Source organism: Vigna umbellata, chromosome 6 (genome assembly GCF_029865625.1).
Source record: "Vigna umbellata cultivar VRB3 chromosome 6, Vumbellata_1.0, whole genome shotgun sequence".
NCBI classification, from domain to species: domain Eukaryota; kingdom Viridiplantae; phylum Streptophyta; class Magnoliopsida; order Fabales; family Fabaceae; genus Vigna; species Vigna umbellata.
Window position 1 is genome coordinate 15,174,132 of NC_142170.1, and position 21,991 is coordinate 15,196,122.

The window sequence follows — 21,991 nt, forward strand, 5'->3', positions numbered from 1 at the left end:
ATGGCTCTGATACCATATTAGAAAGTGGGTTTTAAGCCTAACTCAACCCCACAAAACCGGCTTGTAGGGTGAGGTTTGCACCTCACTTATATATTATAATTTGGCCTTATCTCTAGTCGATGTGGGACTTCCAACACACCCCCTTCACGTCGAGGTATAGACATCTCGTGCGTGATAGTAGAAATTGGGTGGTCCGATAACGGCCCGATAGCGGGTGGAATAGAAGAATAGAATGTCCACTTAGAACTCGCTAGGATAGGCACTAACCATGGCTCTGATACCATATTAGAAAGTGGGTTTTTAAGCCTAACTCAACCCCACAAAACCGGCTTGTAGGGTGAGGTTTGCACCTCACTTATATATTATAATTTGGCCTTATCTCTAGTCGATGTGGGACTTCCAACAATTGGTGAAATTCATTTTTGTTTTGATGGCGTTTATACGTGTGGTGTTGTGAGATTCACAATATTGTGCATGCATGTCTGCTCTTGCCACCTGTGATACGATACAAGATGACTCAGCAAATGCCCATGAATGGTGACACCTGTATGGAATTTTTTGTGTTCTTACGGAACACGTACTATAGGCTTTCCGGTGCACAACCTTTTAGTCGGCATAACATAAAGTTTAAATTTTTGTTTTTCATTAACATTTTGTGCTCTTACATCATGCAATGGCAGCTTTATTACTCAGTTTATGTTGCAAGAGAAAACAATCCCATGAACTCTGCAAAAAGAGAACAGAACATACCAAAGTTTTCCAATAACTTGATCTATATATTATTTTTTATACAATCCTATCATTTCCATTTCCTTGTTTTCTTTTGGATAATGAACTACGAGATAAAAACACACATCCCACCAATTCGGTCTATCTTTATATGTTCCACCGAATCATGCAAAACTTAAGTATTGTGTACCAAAGTTGGTGTGAAAAAACAGAGTCTTAAATTAGAACAGTGGTAAAGAACTCGAGTTTTATTCCCAATATTTGTTAAGTGAAGCGAAGGTGAAATAGAAAGCACATAGCTTGAACAGAATGGGACAACGTTAAAAGCCATTAGAGATCCCTATAGTACAAGGGTGTAGATCTCGTGACCGACATAAATGCTCAAATTCTCCATCCCCTACACCATTTATAACACTAACGTCCTTTCTCGTGAGCACACATTACTCCACTCCAGGCAAATCACCAACTTCGCATTTAAATAGTAAAAAACATAACTACTCACACTCACCCCATTCATTAACATGGATCCACCGTCTATAAAAAAAACCAACCCAAAAACATCAATTTCAGTATCATCGTCACACATACCATAAAAAATGACTCTCTGTCTTCTTCTGTTCCTACAAGTACTACGTTGCACGTTGTTTTTGCCGTCTCATGTAACGGCGTTCACGGTGATCATGTCAGATTCCGGCGTCCCGTCAACCCTGGTAGATGGTCCACAAACGGGGTTTTCCATGAACCAAGACGGGGCCCGAACGGATAGGCGAGAGCAAGAGGCGGTGTACGATATCATGATAGCCACCGGAAACGACTGGGCCACCGACATCCCCGACGTGTGCCGCGGTCGCTGGCACGGCATCGAGTGCATGCCCGACAAGGCCAACGTTTTCCACGTGGTGTCCCTTTCGTTCGGAGCACTCTCCGACGACACCGCTTTTCCGACATGCGACCCGACCCGCTCCGTTATCTCCCCCTCCATCACACGCCTCCCCCACCTCAAGACCTTGTTCTTTTACCGTTGCTTCAGTTACAACCCTCAGCCCATCCCATCCTTCTTGGGCCTGTTGGGCCCAACCTTGCAAACATTGGTCCTCAGAGAAAACGGCCACATTGGGCCCATTCCCGTTGAATTAGGCAATCTTACACGTTTGAAGGTCCTTGACCTTCACAAAAACAACCTCAACGGCTCCATTCCCCTCTCATTGGGCCGGATCACGGGTTTAACATCTTTGGATTTGAGCGCCAACAAATTAACCGATTCCATACCCGGTTTCACATTCCCCTCTTTGAACGTGTTGGACCTCAGCCAGAATCTTCTGATGGGCCCAATTCCTTCTTCTCTATGGGACTGTCACTCTCTCATCAAATTGGATTGCAGCCGCAACCGGCTTGTGGGCCCGTTGCCGGAGAAGCCCATGATCCTGAAAGACCTTATGCTTTTGGATTTAAGCCACAACCGTCTGCAAGGCCCATTTCCTGAGTCGATCAAAAGCCTAAGTTCGCTTCAGGCTTTGATCCTCAAAGGAAACCCAATGGGCTTGACTACGATACCCAGTGATGGGTTTGATGGTATGAAAGCCCTGATGATTGTTATTTTGTCGAACATGAATTTGCATGGGCCGGTGCCGGAATCACTGGGGAAGTTGCAAAACCTTCGCGTGCTTCATCTCGATGGGAACCACTTGAATGGGTCAATTCCGAGGAGTTTTGGGGCTTTGAGAAACCTTAGTGAACTCAGGCTGAACGATAATGGGCTTAGTGGGCCGGTGCCATTCGAGAGAGAAATGGTTTGGAGGATGAAAAGAAAGCTGAAACTGAACAATAACTCAGGGCTTTGTTACGATGCACGCAGTGGTATGGGAGATACGATGGACTCCACCTTTGATTTAGGTATTGATTCGTGTGACACAGAATCTACGGCTCCAGCTTCCGTTACCACACACCAACAACATCTTTCATCACTCACCCAAAACTCCATGTCTTTCCCAACACCAACACCATCACATTTCACATCACATGCTATCAAACCTCCTACACCATCACTCCCACTACCCACTTTTCTTCTATTTATTATCATTTTCTTGTACGTAAATAAATAAATTAATTATAGCACTATACTTCAAATTTCTTATAGCAATATATTTCTCCTACAAGTCCGTTAAACATTGCTAATTATATAAAAAATAATTCATCCAAACACATTTTAAACATAAAATCTTACCAAAAATATTAAACTACACAATATGTAAAATTTTAAATACAGCAATGGCAACATTTCTATTTCACCAATGAGTTTAATTTTTATGGATTTCATTGAATCGAATAACTTGTAAGGTGATTTCACAATCTGCAATTTAATAAATAAGTCTTATGAAATTTTCATTTTTATTAATATTTTCTTTAATTTTTAGTATAGATATATCGTTATATTATAAAAGAAAACAATTCGTTATTCTTATAACTGAAAATAACCTGATTAAAAATTTGGTTTGAAATATGGTTGGTGTTGATAATTTGAAGTATTATTAATTAGTTTAAAGAATTATATGACAACTCATTTGAGGATGTGTTGGAGGACAAGTCGCAGCCCTGACACACATCAATCATTGAATCATCATAGTCCAACCTAATTAACAAAATCATATTATATTATACAGACATAACCTAATAATCCCTGCCACTATATACAATTTTTTCTGAATACTATGATATTTTTATTGCAGTTTTTTGGAAATTACATTAACCACGTGAGTATGAGTATATGAACGTAAAGGATCCCACCTAATGAGAGTTAACTTTAGTGCAAGGAATACGTATATCTTACAGTATTCAAATATGTATAGAAAGAAATATACATATTTATTATGTTGTATTTATACTTTCGTATTGCTCAAATATTTCTTACGTTAATTATTTTAGGTGTGGGTTAGAAATCACAATTGAAACATTTTTTTTACAATTAGAAATCACAATTAATCAGTTTTTTGGTTATTATTTTTTCATGCTTTTTATATTCTACTTTTAAGTTGTGTGAGATTTTACCTCTCAAAAATATTTCGACGCTAAAATTAGTAGTTAAACTATTTGGTTAACACGTTAAATTTTAAATTCACAATAAAATAAATCATTTATCTTTTACCTCATACTCGTATTTGCAGGTTTCGATATTAACTTTTAATTAACATAACTATAATCATAGTTCAATATATGATAAATATACTTTATCTGTAAAGTTAATTAAATATACTTTCGTATGTTTAATTAAGTTTTGAGTGTATTGCTAAAATATTTGTTACAATAATTATTTTGGGTGTTGGGTTAGAAATCACAATTAAAACATTTTTCACAAAAAATTTTCTAGGTCCTTTTTTAGTTTTGGCTATTACTTTTGTAAGTATTTTATATTTCAGTTTCAAGCCGAGAATGTTTCTGACACAAATATTTCGATGCTAAAATTAGTAATCCAATTATTCATTTAACACATTAAAATCTTAAATTCAAAATAAAAAAGAATCATCTGTGTTATACCTCATACTCGTATTTATAAGTTTCGATACGAACTTTAATCATTGTCCAACGTGATAAATATACTTTATCTTAAACTTAATTATGAATAAAGTTTTTATGTGTTTTTGTAACCATTCGATGTCCAATACGTTGATCTAGGCTACTCGATCAATACCATAGAATATATTAATGTTTTTATTCTCTAGCAAAAGTGTGACAAGTATAGCTGCCAAAACATTGGGTCCTTTTATGCTTACTCATCACACTCAATTATGTGTCACTTCACTTTACCAAGACAAGTACTCTCCAACTCTCCAACTAGTGCAATTTAATATTCACTAAATACCAATCTTATGTAATGCAATTATTATACCAAACTTTTATCTTTTACAAGCTAACCAATATAATTCGTTGTTCACTGATTTTTTCTGTAAAATATTTACACTCAGCCGAAAACAACTTTTGGGAAAACAAATACAAGTTAAAGAAGCCTTACGTTAATGATAGTTAGACATGAATAAGAAAGTTTAACCACATAATAAATAACAAGAATTTTAACATTAGATGTTTGTATAATTTGTTAGTTTTTAAATTTTATTTTTATCTCCTACAATATATATATATAAGTAAAAGAAACTTATACAAATTAGCAAGTATTAGATTTAATGGAAGAAATTAATCTCACGTAATATCGCACATGGTCTTCAAAGTTAGTGTATAAGAATGTTATTTTTGAGCACCGACGATGTTTTTTTTTATAAGAAAATATATAAAAAGAAAACATATAAACTTGATATCTTGAGAATAATTTAAAATTAGATGTATTGTCAACTTCACTTGCTTATCATTAGATAAATTATAATTAAAATTAACTTTATCATAAGATAAAATGAAATTTTATAACTTCTTTAAATTTAGATTTTTAATTTTTTTATAAGTTAATTTTAATTTTTGAAATTTAATGTTATTTTTACCTTTTTATGGTCTTATTAAAAATTATAAGAGAAATTAAGCCAAGCATACCGGAAAATTCATTGTTTTTGTCTTGTACACTCCGGAAGGAACTTTTACCATTTATTTATTGCCCATGTCAAAGTTAAGGAATTTTCGTATACAGTACTGTATTAAAACTAGTGTGATTGGCCGTACATTGTACCAGGAAAATAATATATATGAAATGTAAATATTTAAATAATTATATATATATATATAACTTATGAGAAATTGTAGGAATTTTTTTATTTCCGTAGTATAAGTATAAAAGCAAATTTTGATATTTCTTTCCTGTTACTTTCATATATGATGCAATCATGTTAATGTTCATTGATTTAAACTAATTATACAATGCATAATTTAGGAATGATGGAGACAAAAAGTTAAAATAATTGCAAATGTTAGACTACAATATTTACTATTTCAAAAAGTTAAAATAATTATGAATTATTTTTATTATAATGAGTATATTCCTTTTTATAATTTAAATAATAATATTATTCGTAAAATTCCTCTTGTAAATATACGTTTGATGATAAAACGTGAAAAAAAGAGATAAAAAAAAGTTATAGATTTAACTCTTCATTAATAAAATTTGTAATTAACATTTATTAAAGAAAACAACTGTTATTCAGACATTAATATTTATCTTATAAAAATTAACTAGTGATAGAATTCCATGTGAAATAGTTTATTTGCATCACCCTCTCATCATATTAATAAGTAATAAACTAAAAGACAAAACTATGTTATAAAAAGGAAAAATGCTAAATGAATTTATTAATTTAAATATAAATTTTAACTGCAGATGAATCCATGAATTCAAATACTTTTAAATCTTGTTATTTCAGTTTCAATTAATTTTTACATCGAATTTTGTTCCAAGAAAAAGAAAAATGGACCCCACGTGCGTGTTTCTCTGTTTTGAAATGTGAAATGTGCAAACAGCTGGAAGAAAAAAAAACAAAGAAGACTTCGCTTACACACCAACACCATCTCATCGGCCAAACAATAATAACCGATTGCTCTCAGCTTTTCCTTTTCTTTTCCTTTTCTTTTCGATTTTCAGTTTCGCACAACCTAAAGTTTGCAGCATCCCAGAAAAAAGCTTGTCTTCGGTTTCTCTCCAACTTGTTTGTGACCAGCAGCACAATACCACAAAGTAACGGCTTTCTGAGTAGAGCGCTTGATTTGCTTTGGTGGGTCAACTTCAAGTTTCGATTTTGTTGATTTTTCTCTTGTCGATTGAGAAGGTTCAGTTCCAGAGACAGTGGGGAGTGCTTTGAGCGAAGGTTATGGCTTTTTGCCCAATCTTTTGTTGCGGAAATGGTTCGGATCGGTAAGACAATGTTTCAGTGGTCTATAGTTTGTAATGATTTTATCATTATTATTGTTTGGATCAGATATAAATAGTTGCGTCACTCACCTCACTTTCAATTTTTTTACTTTTTTTGGGGAAATTATTTATAGTGAGGGAATCTGCTTTAGCTCAGATTCTAGGTATTAGTCAAGCTGCTGTAAGCAACAAAACTACTAAAAGTCGTTAGTGTGATTGGTAAAATGTCAAGGGAAAATAGTGATTGGAAGGTTGTGAGATTGAGTTTGTTCTTATCACTTAGTTAACATAACATGCAAGTCTATCCTTGTTATGAGCATATTTAGGTGCGGAGTATTTTACTTGCGGTTTTAGATTGAAACTTTTGTGTGAATTATGCTTTTTTGGTTGGATGGGTTATATTTGTCTCTTTCAATGCAGCAAAGGAAGAGGGAAGAAGCAGCCTCCATGGCGGGTGTTTTCTTTGAAAGAATTGCACTCAGCTACAAATAATTTCAACTATGACAACAAGCTAGGAGAAGGGGGATTTGGCAGTGTGTACTGGGGCCAGCTTTGGGATGGATCACAAGTATGGGTTTACTTTTTTTTTAGTTTTGTTTTATCTTTCCAAATCAGCTTCGGTTTATTGTTATTCTTGATCGTTCTAGTTTTGATTATTGTTGCTGTGTTCTTTGTAATGGTTAATGTTGTTACTTTAACTCAATAGTGTGTCTCCGATGTGTTAGTGGCATGTGGGATCTGATTTGACAGATTGTAAGACCTGACAAAGAAATTTCTTTTGACTTTTTTAATTTTAGATTACTTATTTAAGATGGTTTTAACATGTAACACTGAGAGGGATCAGATTATGAGGAATTAGTTTTCTTCTCTCAATCAAATTATGATTAGATTGGAAAAATAACTTACATTTGGGATCTATGCTGGATATTATTTGTTTCAGCGATTCAATGCAAGTACAGAAGATTTTTTATAATAATTTGTAAGTGAATGGAAAACAATTATGCCACCTTCTCGATGGGATCCCCCCTCCTTAATTTGTAGGATGGTTATTGTCTAAATCTGATAAAAGTGAACTGGTGTGATTTCTGCTCCTAGATGGATGTGCTTCTATAATGCTTTTATGTAACAAAATATCAACTTTCAAAGCTGCAAAAATCTCTGTTTAAAACGATTTTAACTGGTACTTGGAAACAAACCTTTTGTAAATTCTGCTGATGGCTGACTTGGTAACCTGTTTCCTTCTTCCAAAATCTTATGATGGCTGCTTGCAATTCTATATAAGTCTATGTGCGTACACTTGCAGATTGCAGTGAAAAGATTGAAAGTTTGGAGCAACAAAGCAGACATGGAATTTGCTGTTGAAGTTGAGATATTGGCTAGAGTCCGTCACAAGAATCTTCTCAGTCTACGTGGCTATTGTGCTGAAGGTCAGGAACGGTTAATTGTGTATGATTACATGCCGAATTTGAGCTTGCTCTCTCATCTTCATGGACAGCATTCAGCAGAATCCCTTCTTGATTGGAGCCGGCGGATGAACATCGCAATTGGGTCTGCCGAGGGAATTGCGTAAGTAGTGCCATTGTGGCTTTCCATACGTTCTTCCACCTCTATCACTATATTAATACTGTAATTTTATTTCCTTTCAGATATCTTCACCACCAGTCAACACCACACATCATCCACAGAGATATCAAGGCAAGCAATGTGTTGTTGGATTCAGATTTCCAGGCTCGGGTTGCTGATTTTGGTTTTGCGAAGTTGATCCCTGATGGGGCAACACATGTGACTACAAGAGTTAAGGGCACCCTAGGGTACCTTGCACCTGAATATGCTATGCTAGGTAAAGCAAGCGAGAGTTGTGATGTCTACAGTTTTGGAATTCTTCTTCTAGAACTTGCTAGTGGCAAAAAACCACTTGAAAAACTTAGTCCTACAGTAAAGAGATCGATAAATGATTGGGCACTGCCTTTGGCTTGTGAAATGAAGTTTAGTGAACTAGCAGATCCAAAGCTGGAGGGTAACTATGTGGAGGAAGAGCTTAAAAGAGTTGTTTTAATTGCGCTATTGTGTGCTCAGAGTCAGCCAGAGAAGAGGCCCACCATACTAGAGGTGGTAGAACTACTGAAGGGAGAATCCAAAGATAAGTTAATTCATCTGGAAAATAATGAAATCTTTAAAAGCCCTCCAGCTGTAGGACATACTGATGATGAGACATTTACAGCTGAAGGAAGTTCCGATTTCATTTCAGAAGAGAAAGAGTCAAAACCTGAGTTGGAAGAGAAAACTGGGCCATGAACTATTTCAAAGAGATAGAACTTTGAATTTGATGTGTTAAATACAGATTGTGAATCTCTGCGTGAATATGCCGTTTTTTTTTGTATTACTTTTTTTATTAATTGTGCAGGGAAGACTGGGCTGGGCGCCTATTTATTAGAGAGGGGGCTGCATGTCTCTCCTTTCCACACTATGAATGTGGCTAGCTATGAATCATGCGGAGTTGCTGAAAATCTGAAACTAGGAATTTGTTAAATACACATTGTGAAGTTCTCAAAAACTTTAACCTTTTGTTTGGAAACGCTTTTTTTTTCGCGGGGGTATAATGTATAGAGCCGTTGTGTATAGTTGTTTGTAATAGTCATCCTTAAAAATAAAAGTCATCCCATAAGCAAAAATAAGGGAAACGTACGACCACGTTACTATATATTTAAGGTACTGAAATTTCAATCACTTAAGTTAGCTTATTCTTTTTATTTAAATATAAAGTTCGATTAACATATACTGTTTTCTCACTTTCTGTAGGATACATTTTTCTTCGAGGAATTACACTTCATTCTCATTGAAACTAATCACTGATCTATCACGACTCATCTCATCTGATCGGACTATATAAAGTCACTTCAGAATATTGTACGACTCGAACTACCTTCATATTTATCTCTCAACGCACGAATGCTTTGATTTTAGTCCTAAAATTATTGGTTCCATCTAAACACTAAAAACTGGTTCATAACAATGCTAGAAAAGTAGATCCTCAATAAATATTAAGATAATAAACTACTTAGAGAGAATTTTCATCCTCGGAATATTCATCCCCAGCAAACACGAATGTTTTAAATCATTTGCATGGAAGAATACAAAGCGCCAAACAAATGCCAAAGCAGAGATAAATTGTTAACTATTTACAAAGCTATGGATACCGTTATTACAAAACCCCTAGAATCAGTAGGATGCACAAACATCAAATAATAATACAACATATTCTGACGTGTCTCACTGTATATATCTCTAACAAAAAATATTTTTTTATCTCTTAAGAGAATGTATCCTCTCGATCTCCCTCGGCAATTGTCTCCCCTTCCTCCATATTGCTGAACTCTAAGAAATGAGTTGGTCTATGGTCCTCGTGGTAATATTCCCTTGGAGTCCCAAGCTTCACTCCGTATTTCATCCCGGACGCGTGTCTCACTCCCATGAAGTTATAATTCCATGGACCATTATCAGGAACCTACAATTTTTTTTTTCAAAAATGTAATGATCAGTAAATCAAGATGATACTAATATTCATAATTTTAATTAAAAATTATAATCACTTCTAAAAAATAATGAATCAACTTTGAGCAGGTATGAAGGTTTACCATGTAGAAACCAAGGAAACGATCACTAAGAAGCATTTGAACTTTTTCATAATGAGTGGGAAGGTAACCATGTGGATTGCTTCCCGTATCCTTATTAACACGCCCCCATTCATAACCCGATTGAGTGAGCTTATATGCAGTTAAAGAACAAGAACCAGGAGTAAAGCTGCAAGTCAAGATAATACATTTCTCCCCATCCCATTGCTTATTGTTCTCTAGGATCTTGGCATGTGAAGTGAGATCCTGCAGTAAGATCAATTTTCAAGTGAGATAACCGTGTAACGTTCCCTGATAAGCAAAAGCCGACTGTTTCAACACTATATCATCATCCTTCTAAACTCGTTACTATATTCCATAAGGATTACTAAAAACCAGTCTTATAATCGAATAAAAGCAAAACCTGAGGCGACAACTGAGGAAGTTCATTTGGTTGAGTATGCATCCATCCCAAAGGCTCTAAATCATTCAAGAAATCATGTTCTGGAAGAGCCGATGGCAAATGAACTTGTTGATGAGTCCCCCATTGTGGTGGCATCACAATACAGCGAATTTCTTTAACCTGAGGGTTGTCCGGAGGACTTATGCCATACATGTAACCAGAAATTTGCGTTCGAAGATCTGCTATGCATATAAACTTTTTCAAAATATTCTTTGGCATAATATAGGTGTAACCAGTTTCCTGCAACACAAAATCTAATATTTAGCTCGGGGAAGAACTGTATAATAATTGACATAAAAGATGAAAAATTAGCACAAACCTTTATATCCTCAGAGTTCACATATATATGGTTCACACGAAGATATAAATTTGTGGCAGATATTGCCCTGACACGCCAGTCAGTCTTAGAACCAAAAGCAGCTTGCTCATAAGGACTAGTGGTAGTTACTATGAGTTCTTCACCGTGAACATTTGTAGTCTTTGTCGTTACAGCTGTCACCTGATTTGCTTCATGTGCCTGTAAAATAATGAATACAGAACTAAGATTAAGTGGTTCGAGTTGCAGATGAGGAGAAAATCAGGTTTACAAAAGGCAAAAAATGAAAAAGTGTGAAAAAAAGTCTTCAATTTTATAACCAAGAAGAAACAAAATATATAACCTGTTTCTCAATCTCTGCAATTTGTTGCCGCTGTTGAGAAGGTGGAGTAATCTCAGCTCCAAGTATAATATCACGGATTTCAGATTGAGTCAAGGCTGAAGTATTCACGTTATTTTTCTTGGCATAATCTGACAGTATAAGATCTCTTAACGCAACCTCCACCTGTCAATGCACCAAGTTTTAAGTAATAAATACCCAGAGAACTTATAAAGCTGCAGAATCAGGAACTACACAACTTTTCCACAAATAACATTCAAAATAAAAAAGGTTATTTAGCAGCTAATAGCCTAAAATCCAAAACTACCTTCATCCACTGATCATCACTTAGAGAAGGCCATATGTGATGAGGTTCGGTGATGATGGTTTTATCGGGCTTCAGTAACATTTTTGCCTTTTCATTATTCACATGAAGTGCACGCAGAATCAGAATAAGCCTAGAGAATGCAGTGTATGAAGATATACTCTTCAGCCAGTCATCATAGATGTTGAACAACACCATTTGTGGTTCTGTGGCCTTCAAAATTAAATCCCCAAATTTTTCAATTTTCAAACATGCTTGGAAAGGAAGTTGCAGTTCACTTCCTTTAATAACAATGTTGGGGAAATCCAACAGATGAACCTCCAATGGATCCAACATTCCTTTTCGAGTAACAATGATTTGCTTTGGCTGTTCTTCTACAGGCAAAGATCTTACTAGAGCAGCAACTTCCTCTGCTGTTTTCCACTTTGCCAGCTGCCCAAGACGCTTCTGACCAGCCCACACACTGGTATGAATAACCTGCAAACCAGGTAGGATATAAAAGATGAATAACCAGACAACAAATGTTGGAAACACCTCAGTAAAGACTAGAGAATGTAAACAAACCTTAAGAAACAACTGTCCAGTCCTCGGATTGAAAATAAAAATAGCACCATTGATGGGCTTGGTTGTAAGATTTCCTTCAAAAGTCTTATGGATAGTAACACGATACACATTTGTGTCATCAACAAACCATATGATTTGGTTGCTGAATATCTCTCCATAGTTTTGGGAAGATAAATATGGTTCTGTGGGCTCAGAAGAGTACAATTGCAAACCTTTCCTTATTCGTTCCCTCAACACATACAGTGCAGGATTGGACTGCATATGCACAACATTATTAGTTTAACGACTGTTAGATAACATAATACACTTACGTTCAACACTATGGACACCATAGCTTGGTGGGATGGAATCCATATAGATTAAAACAGGTCATCAAAACTTTTATCCCCAAAATATAGAAGTCAATATATGTAAGTGATTTATAATTTATAATTTTGCAACAGATATGTGATGTATGGCGGTTTATTTACCTTCATGATCTTGTTCATGGCCTGTTGAAGTAGTGGCTTTGACCCAGGGAACCAGTTGCCAAATGCAGAATGCAAATTATATGCCAAATCAATGCCAATCATTACACCTGAATGGAAAAAATGTAGTCAGCTCTACACACAAAAATACATATAATGGAGAATAGTAAATGATAGAGATATACCAGTTGGTGATGGGTATATGGACATGTTATCTGTTGTATAGTCCATGAACTTAGCCCTAGTGTAACGTTCAATATCATGAGAGTCATAATCACCCCATCGTAATTGAACATCAATCCAGTACTTATTGCTTGCCTTCTGATCAAAAACATCCTTAGATTCAGCTACAAGACTAGGCTTTGACATTGGCCATCTATGAGCAGCAAAGAGAAGAATATCAGCACAAGAACTGTTCATTTTGTAACTTTTCCTTGGATGGATCGTTTCCTTCTGAACAGTTTCAATCTCCAAAGCATCCAACTCTTGATCCAAAACCTGACAGAGATCCATAACAACACTCTCATGGATCTTCTGCCACAAGTGAGCTCGGAATATCTGAATAAGGGAAATCTTCAAAGTTGGTATCTTTCCATGCATGAAAATACCAGTCAGATCTAGCTGCACTTGGAAACCCACATAAACATTGGCTCGGTTAATGGTTGGCGACCACCATAGTGTAAATCTTCGGTTGGGTATTTGGTTCAGACCAGATCTCTGAGCATTTGTGAGCTTCTTATACTTCATAGATTCCTCAAAGCCAGATGCCTTTTCCCAGAAAAGACCTTCCCAAGTTGGAAAACTGACAGTGAAAAGTAACAGTAGATCAATTAATTACAGCTCTTTCCATAGTAGGCACGTGGCAGAAAGAGTTAAAACTGAGTCAAACAGCAAAAACAAGCTCAGGGGCATATAAGACTTACTATGTTCCTTTGAATAAAGTATGTTCAAGAATTCCTTCAACTCCTCCAAGGGCTTGAATAACATCAGTTCGGTAATTGTTCAAGTTCCACAACTTCCCATCATGCCTTTGATGTGTCCACCAGAAGGGGTTTTGTTTCAGAACTTGGTACTGCTTGAAATCAGTGCGCACCCTCCATCCCTTATCATAAGCCAAAGTGTGTCTATCCTTCTGAAACAGTGTGTTAATACGTGGTATACCTCTATCCCATGAATCCTGCAAAACAGATCAACATAGCTTATTAGGTAAATAAGTAGATGTGTTCCAAAGAAAAGCAGATCCACATTGCCACTATATTATCCAGAGTCAAGACCAGTATACCAAAACACAAATATTGAGATCAATAAAAAGGCATCAGAAACTCACTTCCAGATCTTCGAGGGTCAAACGTCTGTTTTGTGCCTGTGCTTCCTGTCTTTTCAATGCATATTCAGCCCAGACACGCTGTGAATCAATGAACTCGCTCTCCCAAGGCTGCATAATCCAAGAGAACATAAAGATAAAGTTCATTTAAATATGACTCTTCACAAATCACATGACAAGGCAAATGCATACATATTAATCCATTTAGGAGGAAGTAAATTAAGGTTCACCTGTATATAACGATAAAGGTTGGGAATCAGTTGGTCCTCCTCGTGACTCATTCCACTCCTAAAGTGGGTTACTCCCACATCTGTCTGCTGACTGTATCGAAGATCACTTTGTGGAATCAAAATATGACCCATGGACAACATTCCAAGCCCTCCTATTTCTTTAGGAGTGTAGAAAATGACAGGTGGGAACCTGATGACAGTAGAGCATAGTTTTAAACCCAATAGTTATGAATACAATAGTAAGAAACAACTAATATACCTACAATAGAAAAAAGGATTAAAAACCTGCTAGGCATCTTTGAGTTCAGCCCAATCTTAATGCGAGTCTGAATTTTATTTTCACATTTAACTAGCAAATCTAACAGCTCTTGGGTATGTACAGTTGCCTCCCGAAAATAGGTCATGAGTCCTGAAAACAAATACTATGAGAAAAATGATGATAACCTCTTCATAGAGTCTCCATAATTCAGCTTCACTTACCAATTAAAGCTGTATTCCACTTATTTACAATTTTTGTGAATGTAGTGGAACCAGAAGACATAAGAATCTGTCTCACACGATTCTCAAATACTTTCATGTGTTCATCATCAACCCGTAAGAAAGCAACAGCTGTCCTTTCTTTCGTCTGTTCATTCTGGAGATTCCAGACACCATCTCTTGTGTTACTGAATGCTTCTTGAGTCATTCTAATTTTAGGAAGTATCCTTACTTCAAACCCACACCTAAAGGTGATTGACAGATGTAAGCAAAGATAGATTCACTCATCACAAGCATAGGCTAAAAAAAATTAAAAACCCAAAAAAATATGAAGATATGACAAATTGGCATCAAGCAAATTACAAATAGAAATACAAAAATTACATATGGGGAGTAGAATGACATATAATTAAAGCAACTAAAAGAACTAGACCATTTAAAATCATAATTTCAATCACAATCATCATAAATCAGACATCCTAGGCCAGTTAGATATTTTCAAAGGCTTGAATGCAGTGCAAAAAGTAATTAACATGTGCAACCATTTCCATTTAACAACGAAAAGGAAAAAATTTAGAATCGCTGAAAAAAATCAACACTCACATGCTGAAAAGCAAGTTTGGATTATCCTTGCTGTAAACAGAAACAAAGCTGTTCTCCCATTCCAATGTTGTGATACTTCTAGGAAGACGATTCTTCATATCCCAAAAGACACTCCTCCCAAGATTGACTGAATTATACCAATTCAAATTGCAAACATATTAAGAATCAAATGTAAACATAAATAAAAACCACAAAGAAAAATGGAGAATCCTATACCATCATGCTTCATGAGCCTCATTCTAGCATCTCTTGGCCAGCACTTCTTATTATTGTAGCCCACCATGTTCTCATTGTTAGGATCAGGGTGCTCAGTCAGATAGCGCTGAATGAGGTCTCGAGCCTCCTCATGGGTGAAGCGAAATAATATATGAACCCGATCTATATACCTAGAATAAAGCCTGATTGGATGCCTAGTCTCAACTTTTGTGTCCCAGTAAGTAATGAATTCGTTTGGCATCTGTGGTGGGCCAGCAATCTCGCTGGCTCGAGTCAACCCAAGAAGCAAAAGATCTAATACCAATCCATAATACTGAACTACAAATGAAGCAAACTGAAGGCCACGGATAAGACCATATGAATTTGTATGGCTCATATCCTTGTATGACAACACAACATTGTTCTTTGCAGTGACATAATCAGCAATATTATGGTCCAAAACCAGCCGCAAAAGCCTGCAACATAAAAAAAAATTAGAAGTGAAAATAGCCTAGTAAAACCAGAGTGATCAACAAATCACATACCTGTTCAGCATCGTTAAATCAATCTTCTCAAAGAATTTCTCAAACTTAGTTTGCAGCATCACAACACACTGACCATCACTTGTGTCCCAAATACCTTGCAAATTGTTTATACCTTGACACCATTTGTAAACCAAAAGGGGAGGTGGCTCTGAATCTGCTGGCTTGATCCAGTTCGGAAAGAGATGACGTTTGTCACCTTCATACCACAGGTATTGATCGAGATATGCATCTGTAATTTTCTCAAGAGGCTCTATCTCATAAACTGGAATCAAGTAGCTATATAAATCCATAAATTCTATCCCAACCTGCCAAAACAAAACAAAACAATATCAGTGCTATCCTGTAATAGAAATGCACATACTAAAACTAACAAATTTTAATTATATTTGCACATACTTCTTTGAAGGCACGCTGTGTGAGCAGGTGCCGTTTTATTCTTGATAATGCCTCGTGGGGATTGTCATAAGCCTGTTCAATCAGCCCCAGCTCTTCTCTTTGCAGTTGATTTAACCTCACTGCAACACTATAGGATTCTTTCAACCTCTCGAGTGCAAGGATAAGCAGCTTGGTGTCATGCTTGTATGATAAAGGTGGAAATGGAATAGGGGAGAACTTCCTAGATTCCAGCCAATGTACAGTTGTTGTATAGATTGCAACTGCTTCTTCAGGAGTAACATACGGACCATCTTTCAAATAATTGTGCTGACGTTCCTGCATAAAGTATCAATGACAAGGAAGTGACTCCACAGATATTTATTAAAAAAAGTATAGAACTGATTCAAACAACAATTCTTTGAAATAGTTAGCCAGAAAAAATCATATCAGTCAGAGAGAATAGTAAACAGACCTGCTCCGCCTTCAGCCAGAGGCGTGTCAATCTTCCAAGATTCTTTCGACAGACAGTCTTATCCACAGTTGCACCTCTTCTTATTCGCTCTCGATTATAATGTGCAACATTTGTCCACCAGTCTGCTTTTGATTTCACATATCGAAGAATCATGTTCTCAATTGGAACAGGCAGACCAGGAACCTACATATTATGAAATATATCAATAGCGAGACTATAAAGAAGAAAACCCAATTCGGGTGAGGAGAAATAAATATTTGAGCAAAAGGAAGGAATGGCTTCTCTAGGCTACAATATATGAAAACATATTCCTGATAACTTTCAGAATGATGTTTTTCGCTGCTTATTGTGCCTCACTAAGCTCAGGACTTTCAATAGCTTATAGACACGCAATTTAGACTTCTTTCAAGTGCTCTTCAAACCTAACACGAACTGAGTTTTGCTATTAACCAGCAACCTAATTTAGTGCATTAGTAATCCAACGATGTTTTAAGTTTACTATTTCACCAGCAGTATCAACGACACCAACACAGAGATTAATCCCATTAATAAAATTTAGTAAATGATTGTATTAATTTATTTTTAAAAAATAAACACTAATTTTCTATATTCTAAGATATTGGGCAAGTTTGGTTTGTGCTCATTTTTAAACGAGTGCGTTTTTCTAATAAAACAAAAATATTTCTACTTTTTTATGTGATTGACTATTCTACTTCTTTTAAAAATAAGAAGTTTTCTGCTTTTTCTTATTAACAAATTCTATCTAATTCTTAATATAGTGATTTTAAAAATAATTCCTTATTTCAGAAATACTTATTTGGAGTTTAAACAAACTAGTTCAATACTAATCCAAATTAATGCTAAAATTGCCACATGTAAAAAGAGTTACAATCAAATAATTGTTTACCTTCCAGGGAATATTTGCCTTCCAGCATCGCCAAGCCTCACTCAAATGCTGCAAGATGGTTCTTGCCTTGTTTTGCTTTATACCCTCTACCATCAACAAGGAAAACACCATAAGTTTAGTAAATCCATAGAAAAAGTAATAAAGACCACTACACGAAAATAAACTGAATCAAAAGAATATATGTTAAACAAAAATTTATTACCTGGCATGGCATCAAGCACATCATGCATAACTGCTGCCCGAAGCTCCAAGTCAAAGTGGCTCTCGACACGCTGTTTAGTGACAGTCTTTGCCACGCCTTTTGAGTGACGCCCCTCAAACTGGCGTGCAAGTAAATTGCCCAGCCATCGTTCAAGAAGAGGCACAATACCACGAAGAAAAAATAGCCAAACCCTCCACATTGGCGCCCAAAACCCACATCCAGGTCCCTTTCCAACAGGCCCCGTATTAAAACGATAGTAAATCAAGTGCTTCAAATCCTTGCACATTCTTATTTGCCTCATAAGCCTGTACTTATACCGATACATACCAGTCAATTGTCCAACATGCGAAAAAGTATACTGCAGACCATCTGCCAGCTGGAAAGCATCCACATTCCCCAATCGGAACTGAACATTGGCATCAACCACGAGTTTAGTCAGACGGAGGATCTCACGACATAGATGGAAAGCATTGCCAAAACGTGATTTCTTCCGCTCTTTCGTAGTCAAGGTTTTCACAGGCTTTAGATTAAAATTATAATCAAGGTGAAGGTAGTTCAAATTTTTCCTGTGTATTAACAGATTTAGCATGTTATACCCCTGCCTACAAACTTGAAGACCTGCCTCTACCCAATCAAGTTCTGTGGTTTGGAAAAACTTGGTTGCTTGGAGGGAACGGAATAAGTGCTTCTTTTTTTGAGCCTTAGGAGGTCTATGATGCAGCTCATTCAACACAAAACATTTCAACAACTTTTGATAACTAACCCGAACTTTGACTGGATATGACGGAGGACTGTTGGACAATAAAAACGAAACAGTTCACTTTTGTATCAGAATATTATTAAAAAATGTAATGTCAAAATGCCAAATGCATAATTGAAAGACACAAGAAAGCATACGAGATAAAGCTACAACTTACCAATGCTCCTTGTACCACTCTGACACGAGAGGAATATCCTCTGACCGCCTCATCCGACCAGATCTCATATTAAAAGGACGAGGAGCAAACAGCAAGGAGACTCCAGCAGCTGTAGTGTCTGTATAAAGTTGTGTATCTTTAAGCAAAGGCTCCACACCATCTGGTAATATCCAATCATCATCATCATCCTCTTCATAAACTCTCTTCTCACGCTTGTTCGCACTGGTTATTGGGTGTATCAAGGGGTCATAGTAAAATGCAGGTAGATCAGGATCTTCAGCTTTTATGTACATGATCATGGGAGTATGGTAGATACAAAGCTTTACTTTGCGAGGCCTATTGTTATAAAGGTGAGGAAAAGCAATTCTATACTCTGTCCGAAGAGGTGACCTTATAATGAGCTTATTGATGTCATTAAACTCATTCCAGTCCTCATCTCCCTTCTCCATATCACGGTAGAGAGGTTCAAATTTAGGTCCACCTGGATGGCACACATAAAAAGAAAAATAATCAATCCACAATTTTTACTCTCCACATAATTCTAATATGCTTAAAATTATTTGCAAAATAAATTAATATTTCTTATACAGCTTACTATAATCTGCCTTGATACCTAGTCTTTTATTTAGTAATATCATGTTCGAAGGATATCACGATCAATATCTGACCCAGTTCATAACAAGTTTAATTACTTTTCAATACAAATAGCAAAGAATATAGGCATGAAAGAAATCTAAGTACCAGGTATGCACATGTTCAAAGCCTTTGCTGTAAAAAATGACTCCATGTCAAACAAGTAGAAATAATTGCGGTCAATTAAATCGGACAGAAGTTGGCCAGCTAGTCGATGCAGAGTTGCCATTATAGGGAGGGAGAGATGCCATTTCCGGTAACTAGGACCATTTATAAGTTTTGTTTTCACAAGGGGCTTATGGTCATAAAACCAAGTATACACAGCAGAATCTTCCTCTTCATCTAGCTCCAGTTGAATAGGCTCTAGAGGATCAACATCTAAAAGATTATCGGCATAGTCTAGAGGAGGCTCCTCATCATCAAATGGGGGAAACCGCATCCTCTTAAAATGGCGACGATCCCTTTTCTCTCTTCTCATCATGATCCACATGGTACCCCACTGCACAACAGTTTTTTAGTGCATAATTATAGAGATAAAACAAATACTATACCAAGATTATACACAAGATAACTGATTTTACTTTTTACTGCAAAATCAATGATAAGCTGATAATGTGTACAGCACAAAGATATTAGAATAACAAACCTGAGCAAGATAAATAGGCTCAACAACCCATGGTATTTCATTAACAAATGTTATAGCCCCAGAAATATGGTACAAGACCTTCACATCTCGAACCTACATTTATCAAAAGTAGATTTATAGAAGTTATCACTATGTACAATGAATCAAATGAAAGGGAGGAAAACTAGACAGCCAGATTGATCAAACGCGAGGAACTGGAACATATACAGAACCTGCTCCCATGGCATAGGCATATTTTCCAGGAGCTTGTAAACAGCGTGGGGTATGAATTTAAGAGCTCCAAGATAGACACGTTTGTCATGACGATATTTCTTTGAGGACATGTCGCCATGATCCCTGAAATAAAGAGCAGAAAAGATAATAACTACTGGAAACTATGGTAATAACACCATAATTAAATTAGAAAAAACATCACAGGGAAACATAGTTGGTTATTTACGCAATACAAAGTCAGAAACTCAAACACATTCCAATTATTGCCAACATATAAGCATCCAATGATATGTTCTGGAATCAACCAACTGGTATAAAACAGTGATGGTTTTTTATCAGAACATCCTTCTACATCAATCTTCAAGCTAACCTTGATCATCACAAAGCTTAAACACAAAAATAACGTCCAAGTAACTTAACACCATTTCTTCTGAATCAAAACGGAAAAATCAATTAAGCGCATCACGTTGCAGAGAGAAAATTATCCATTTCAAAGTTCATAACACGGAAAAATATGGATTCTAATCAGCTATCAGCTAGCGCTAACATTAGTTATAACCCGGCATCCTTTCTCCCCAGCAAAACAAAGCAACTTCAATCTCATTTATAAATTCTAAGACTGCATAAGTAGTTTCATTAGACAACTTTATTTCACTTCCTTAACGAGCAACTCCAAAACCTCATGTTACGAATAACAGAACACTTGTAGCAGCAATCTTCGAAAAAGAAATCCGCAGCGAGGCGTGTAAAACAATTAACACTTGCCTGATGATTTTCCTGACATGTTCAGGAGGCATGTCTTCTTTCTGCGTCTCGACAAATCCGAATTTCCTCTTGTCACTGTACCGCTTCGAATTGAGCTGTTGCCATTTTCTAGCCTTCTCCTCGAGCCGCGCCTCCGCATCGGCCTCGGTCTCCATAGGCGCGGGAGGTGGAGGCGGCGGTGGAAGCACCGTGTACGAGGGTTGCGCGGTCGGAGGTGGAGGAATAGGGGGAACGGAAGTTCCTGGCGGCACAATCTGCCCGTTGTTCCACATCTTGAAATGATTACTCTGTCGGAGCTTGAAGCTTCGGAAATTGGATGAAGCAGCGTAGTGTAAATGATTGCAACTAGTTTCAGAGCATGTCGTGCGTGGATTAAACGAAGAGCTTTGTAGGGCTCTCTGCAGAAGGATTTGTAAGTTCTAGGGTTTATGAGTGAGAGATAAAACAAACAGAGTTGAGTGACTGAGAGGTGGAAAAGGAACGACAGTGGGTGTTCGAAAATTGCTATTAGTAACGACGCTACCACGTGCCGTCTCTTTTCTCATACCGCCTTCACGGTTGGGTTAGCTTTACTTGGGCTCCGTGTTTCAGCCCAATTGTGATGGCCCCAACTTTCATTTTAGTATCTTTATAACGTATTCTATTTTTTTATATAGCTTTGAAAAATTGAAGTTGTTAATGGATTAAAAATATTATATATTGCATAATCTTTAATTTATTTTAAAATTTATAATTTCAATTAAAAATGAAAAAATTTAATTACATGATATGACAACCGTTGGGTTTATTGAAGAGGAAGTGACCTCTGTGATTAGAAAAATACCAATAACATCTGAGTCAATTATATAAGAGAT

At 36.3% G+C, this 21,991-nt stretch overlaps 3 protein-coding genes across 3 annotated transcripts; 2 read left to right on the top strand and 1 right to left on the bottom strand.

Moving 5' to 3' along the window:
• Nucleotides 1-970: 970 nt before the first annotated feature.
• TMM (Leucine-rich repeat (LRR) family protein) lies at nucleotides 971-2,869 on the top strand. Its single transcript, XM_047306337.2, has one exon. It carries the CDS (start codon nucleotides 1,326-1,328, stop codon nucleotides 2,829-2,831), a length of 1,506 nt encoding a protein of 501 aa, XP_047162293.1. The 5' UTR covers nucleotides 971-1,325; the 3' UTR covers nucleotides 2,832-2,869.
• Nucleotides 2,870-6,182: 3,313 nt separating this feature from the next.
• LOC124832198 (PTI1-like tyrosine-protein kinase At3g15890) lies at nucleotides 6,183-9,143 on the top strand. The gene is made up of 4 exons (XM_047306336.2): nucleotides 6,183-6,571; nucleotides 6,989-7,136; nucleotides 7,872-8,134; nucleotides 8,215-9,143. Exons 1-4 carry the CDS (start codon nucleotides 6,528-6,530, stop codon nucleotides 8,861-8,863), a joined length of 1,104 nt encoding a protein of 367 aa, XP_047162292.2. The 5' UTR covers nucleotides 6,183-6,527; the 3' UTR covers nucleotides 8,864-9,143.
• Nucleotides 9,144-9,592: 449 nt separating this feature from the next.
• SUS2 (Pre-mRNA-processing-splicing factor) lies at nucleotides 9,593-21,623 on the bottom strand. Its single transcript, XM_047306335.2, has 26 exons — nucleotides 21,138-21,623; nucleotides 20,372-20,495; nucleotides 20,160-20,252; nucleotides 19,622-20,012; nucleotides 18,881-19,361; nucleotides 17,964-18,754; nucleotides 17,762-17,847; nucleotides 16,855-17,037; nucleotides 16,404-16,718; nucleotides 16,008-16,312; nucleotides 15,484-15,938; nucleotides 15,268-15,394; nucleotides 14,668-14,909; nucleotides 14,473-14,596; nucleotides 14,188-14,377; nucleotides 13,961-14,068; nucleotides 13,557-13,810; nucleotides 12,819-13,435; nucleotides 12,637-12,743; nucleotides 12,167-12,421; nucleotides 11,606-12,079; nucleotides 11,302-11,463; nucleotides 10,962-11,159; nucleotides 10,604-10,882; nucleotides 10,204-10,446; nucleotides 9,593-10,073 (listed from the first exon to the last, which is right to left on the bottom strand). The coding sequence occupies exons 1-26, from the start codon at nucleotides 21,407-21,409 to the stop codon at nucleotides 9,879-9,881; spliced, it is 7,071 nt and encodes a 2,356-aa protein (XP_047162291.1). The 5' UTR covers nucleotides 21,410-21,623; the 3' UTR covers nucleotides 9,593-9,878.
• Between the last annotated feature and the right edge of the window lie 368 nt (nucleotides 21,624-21,991).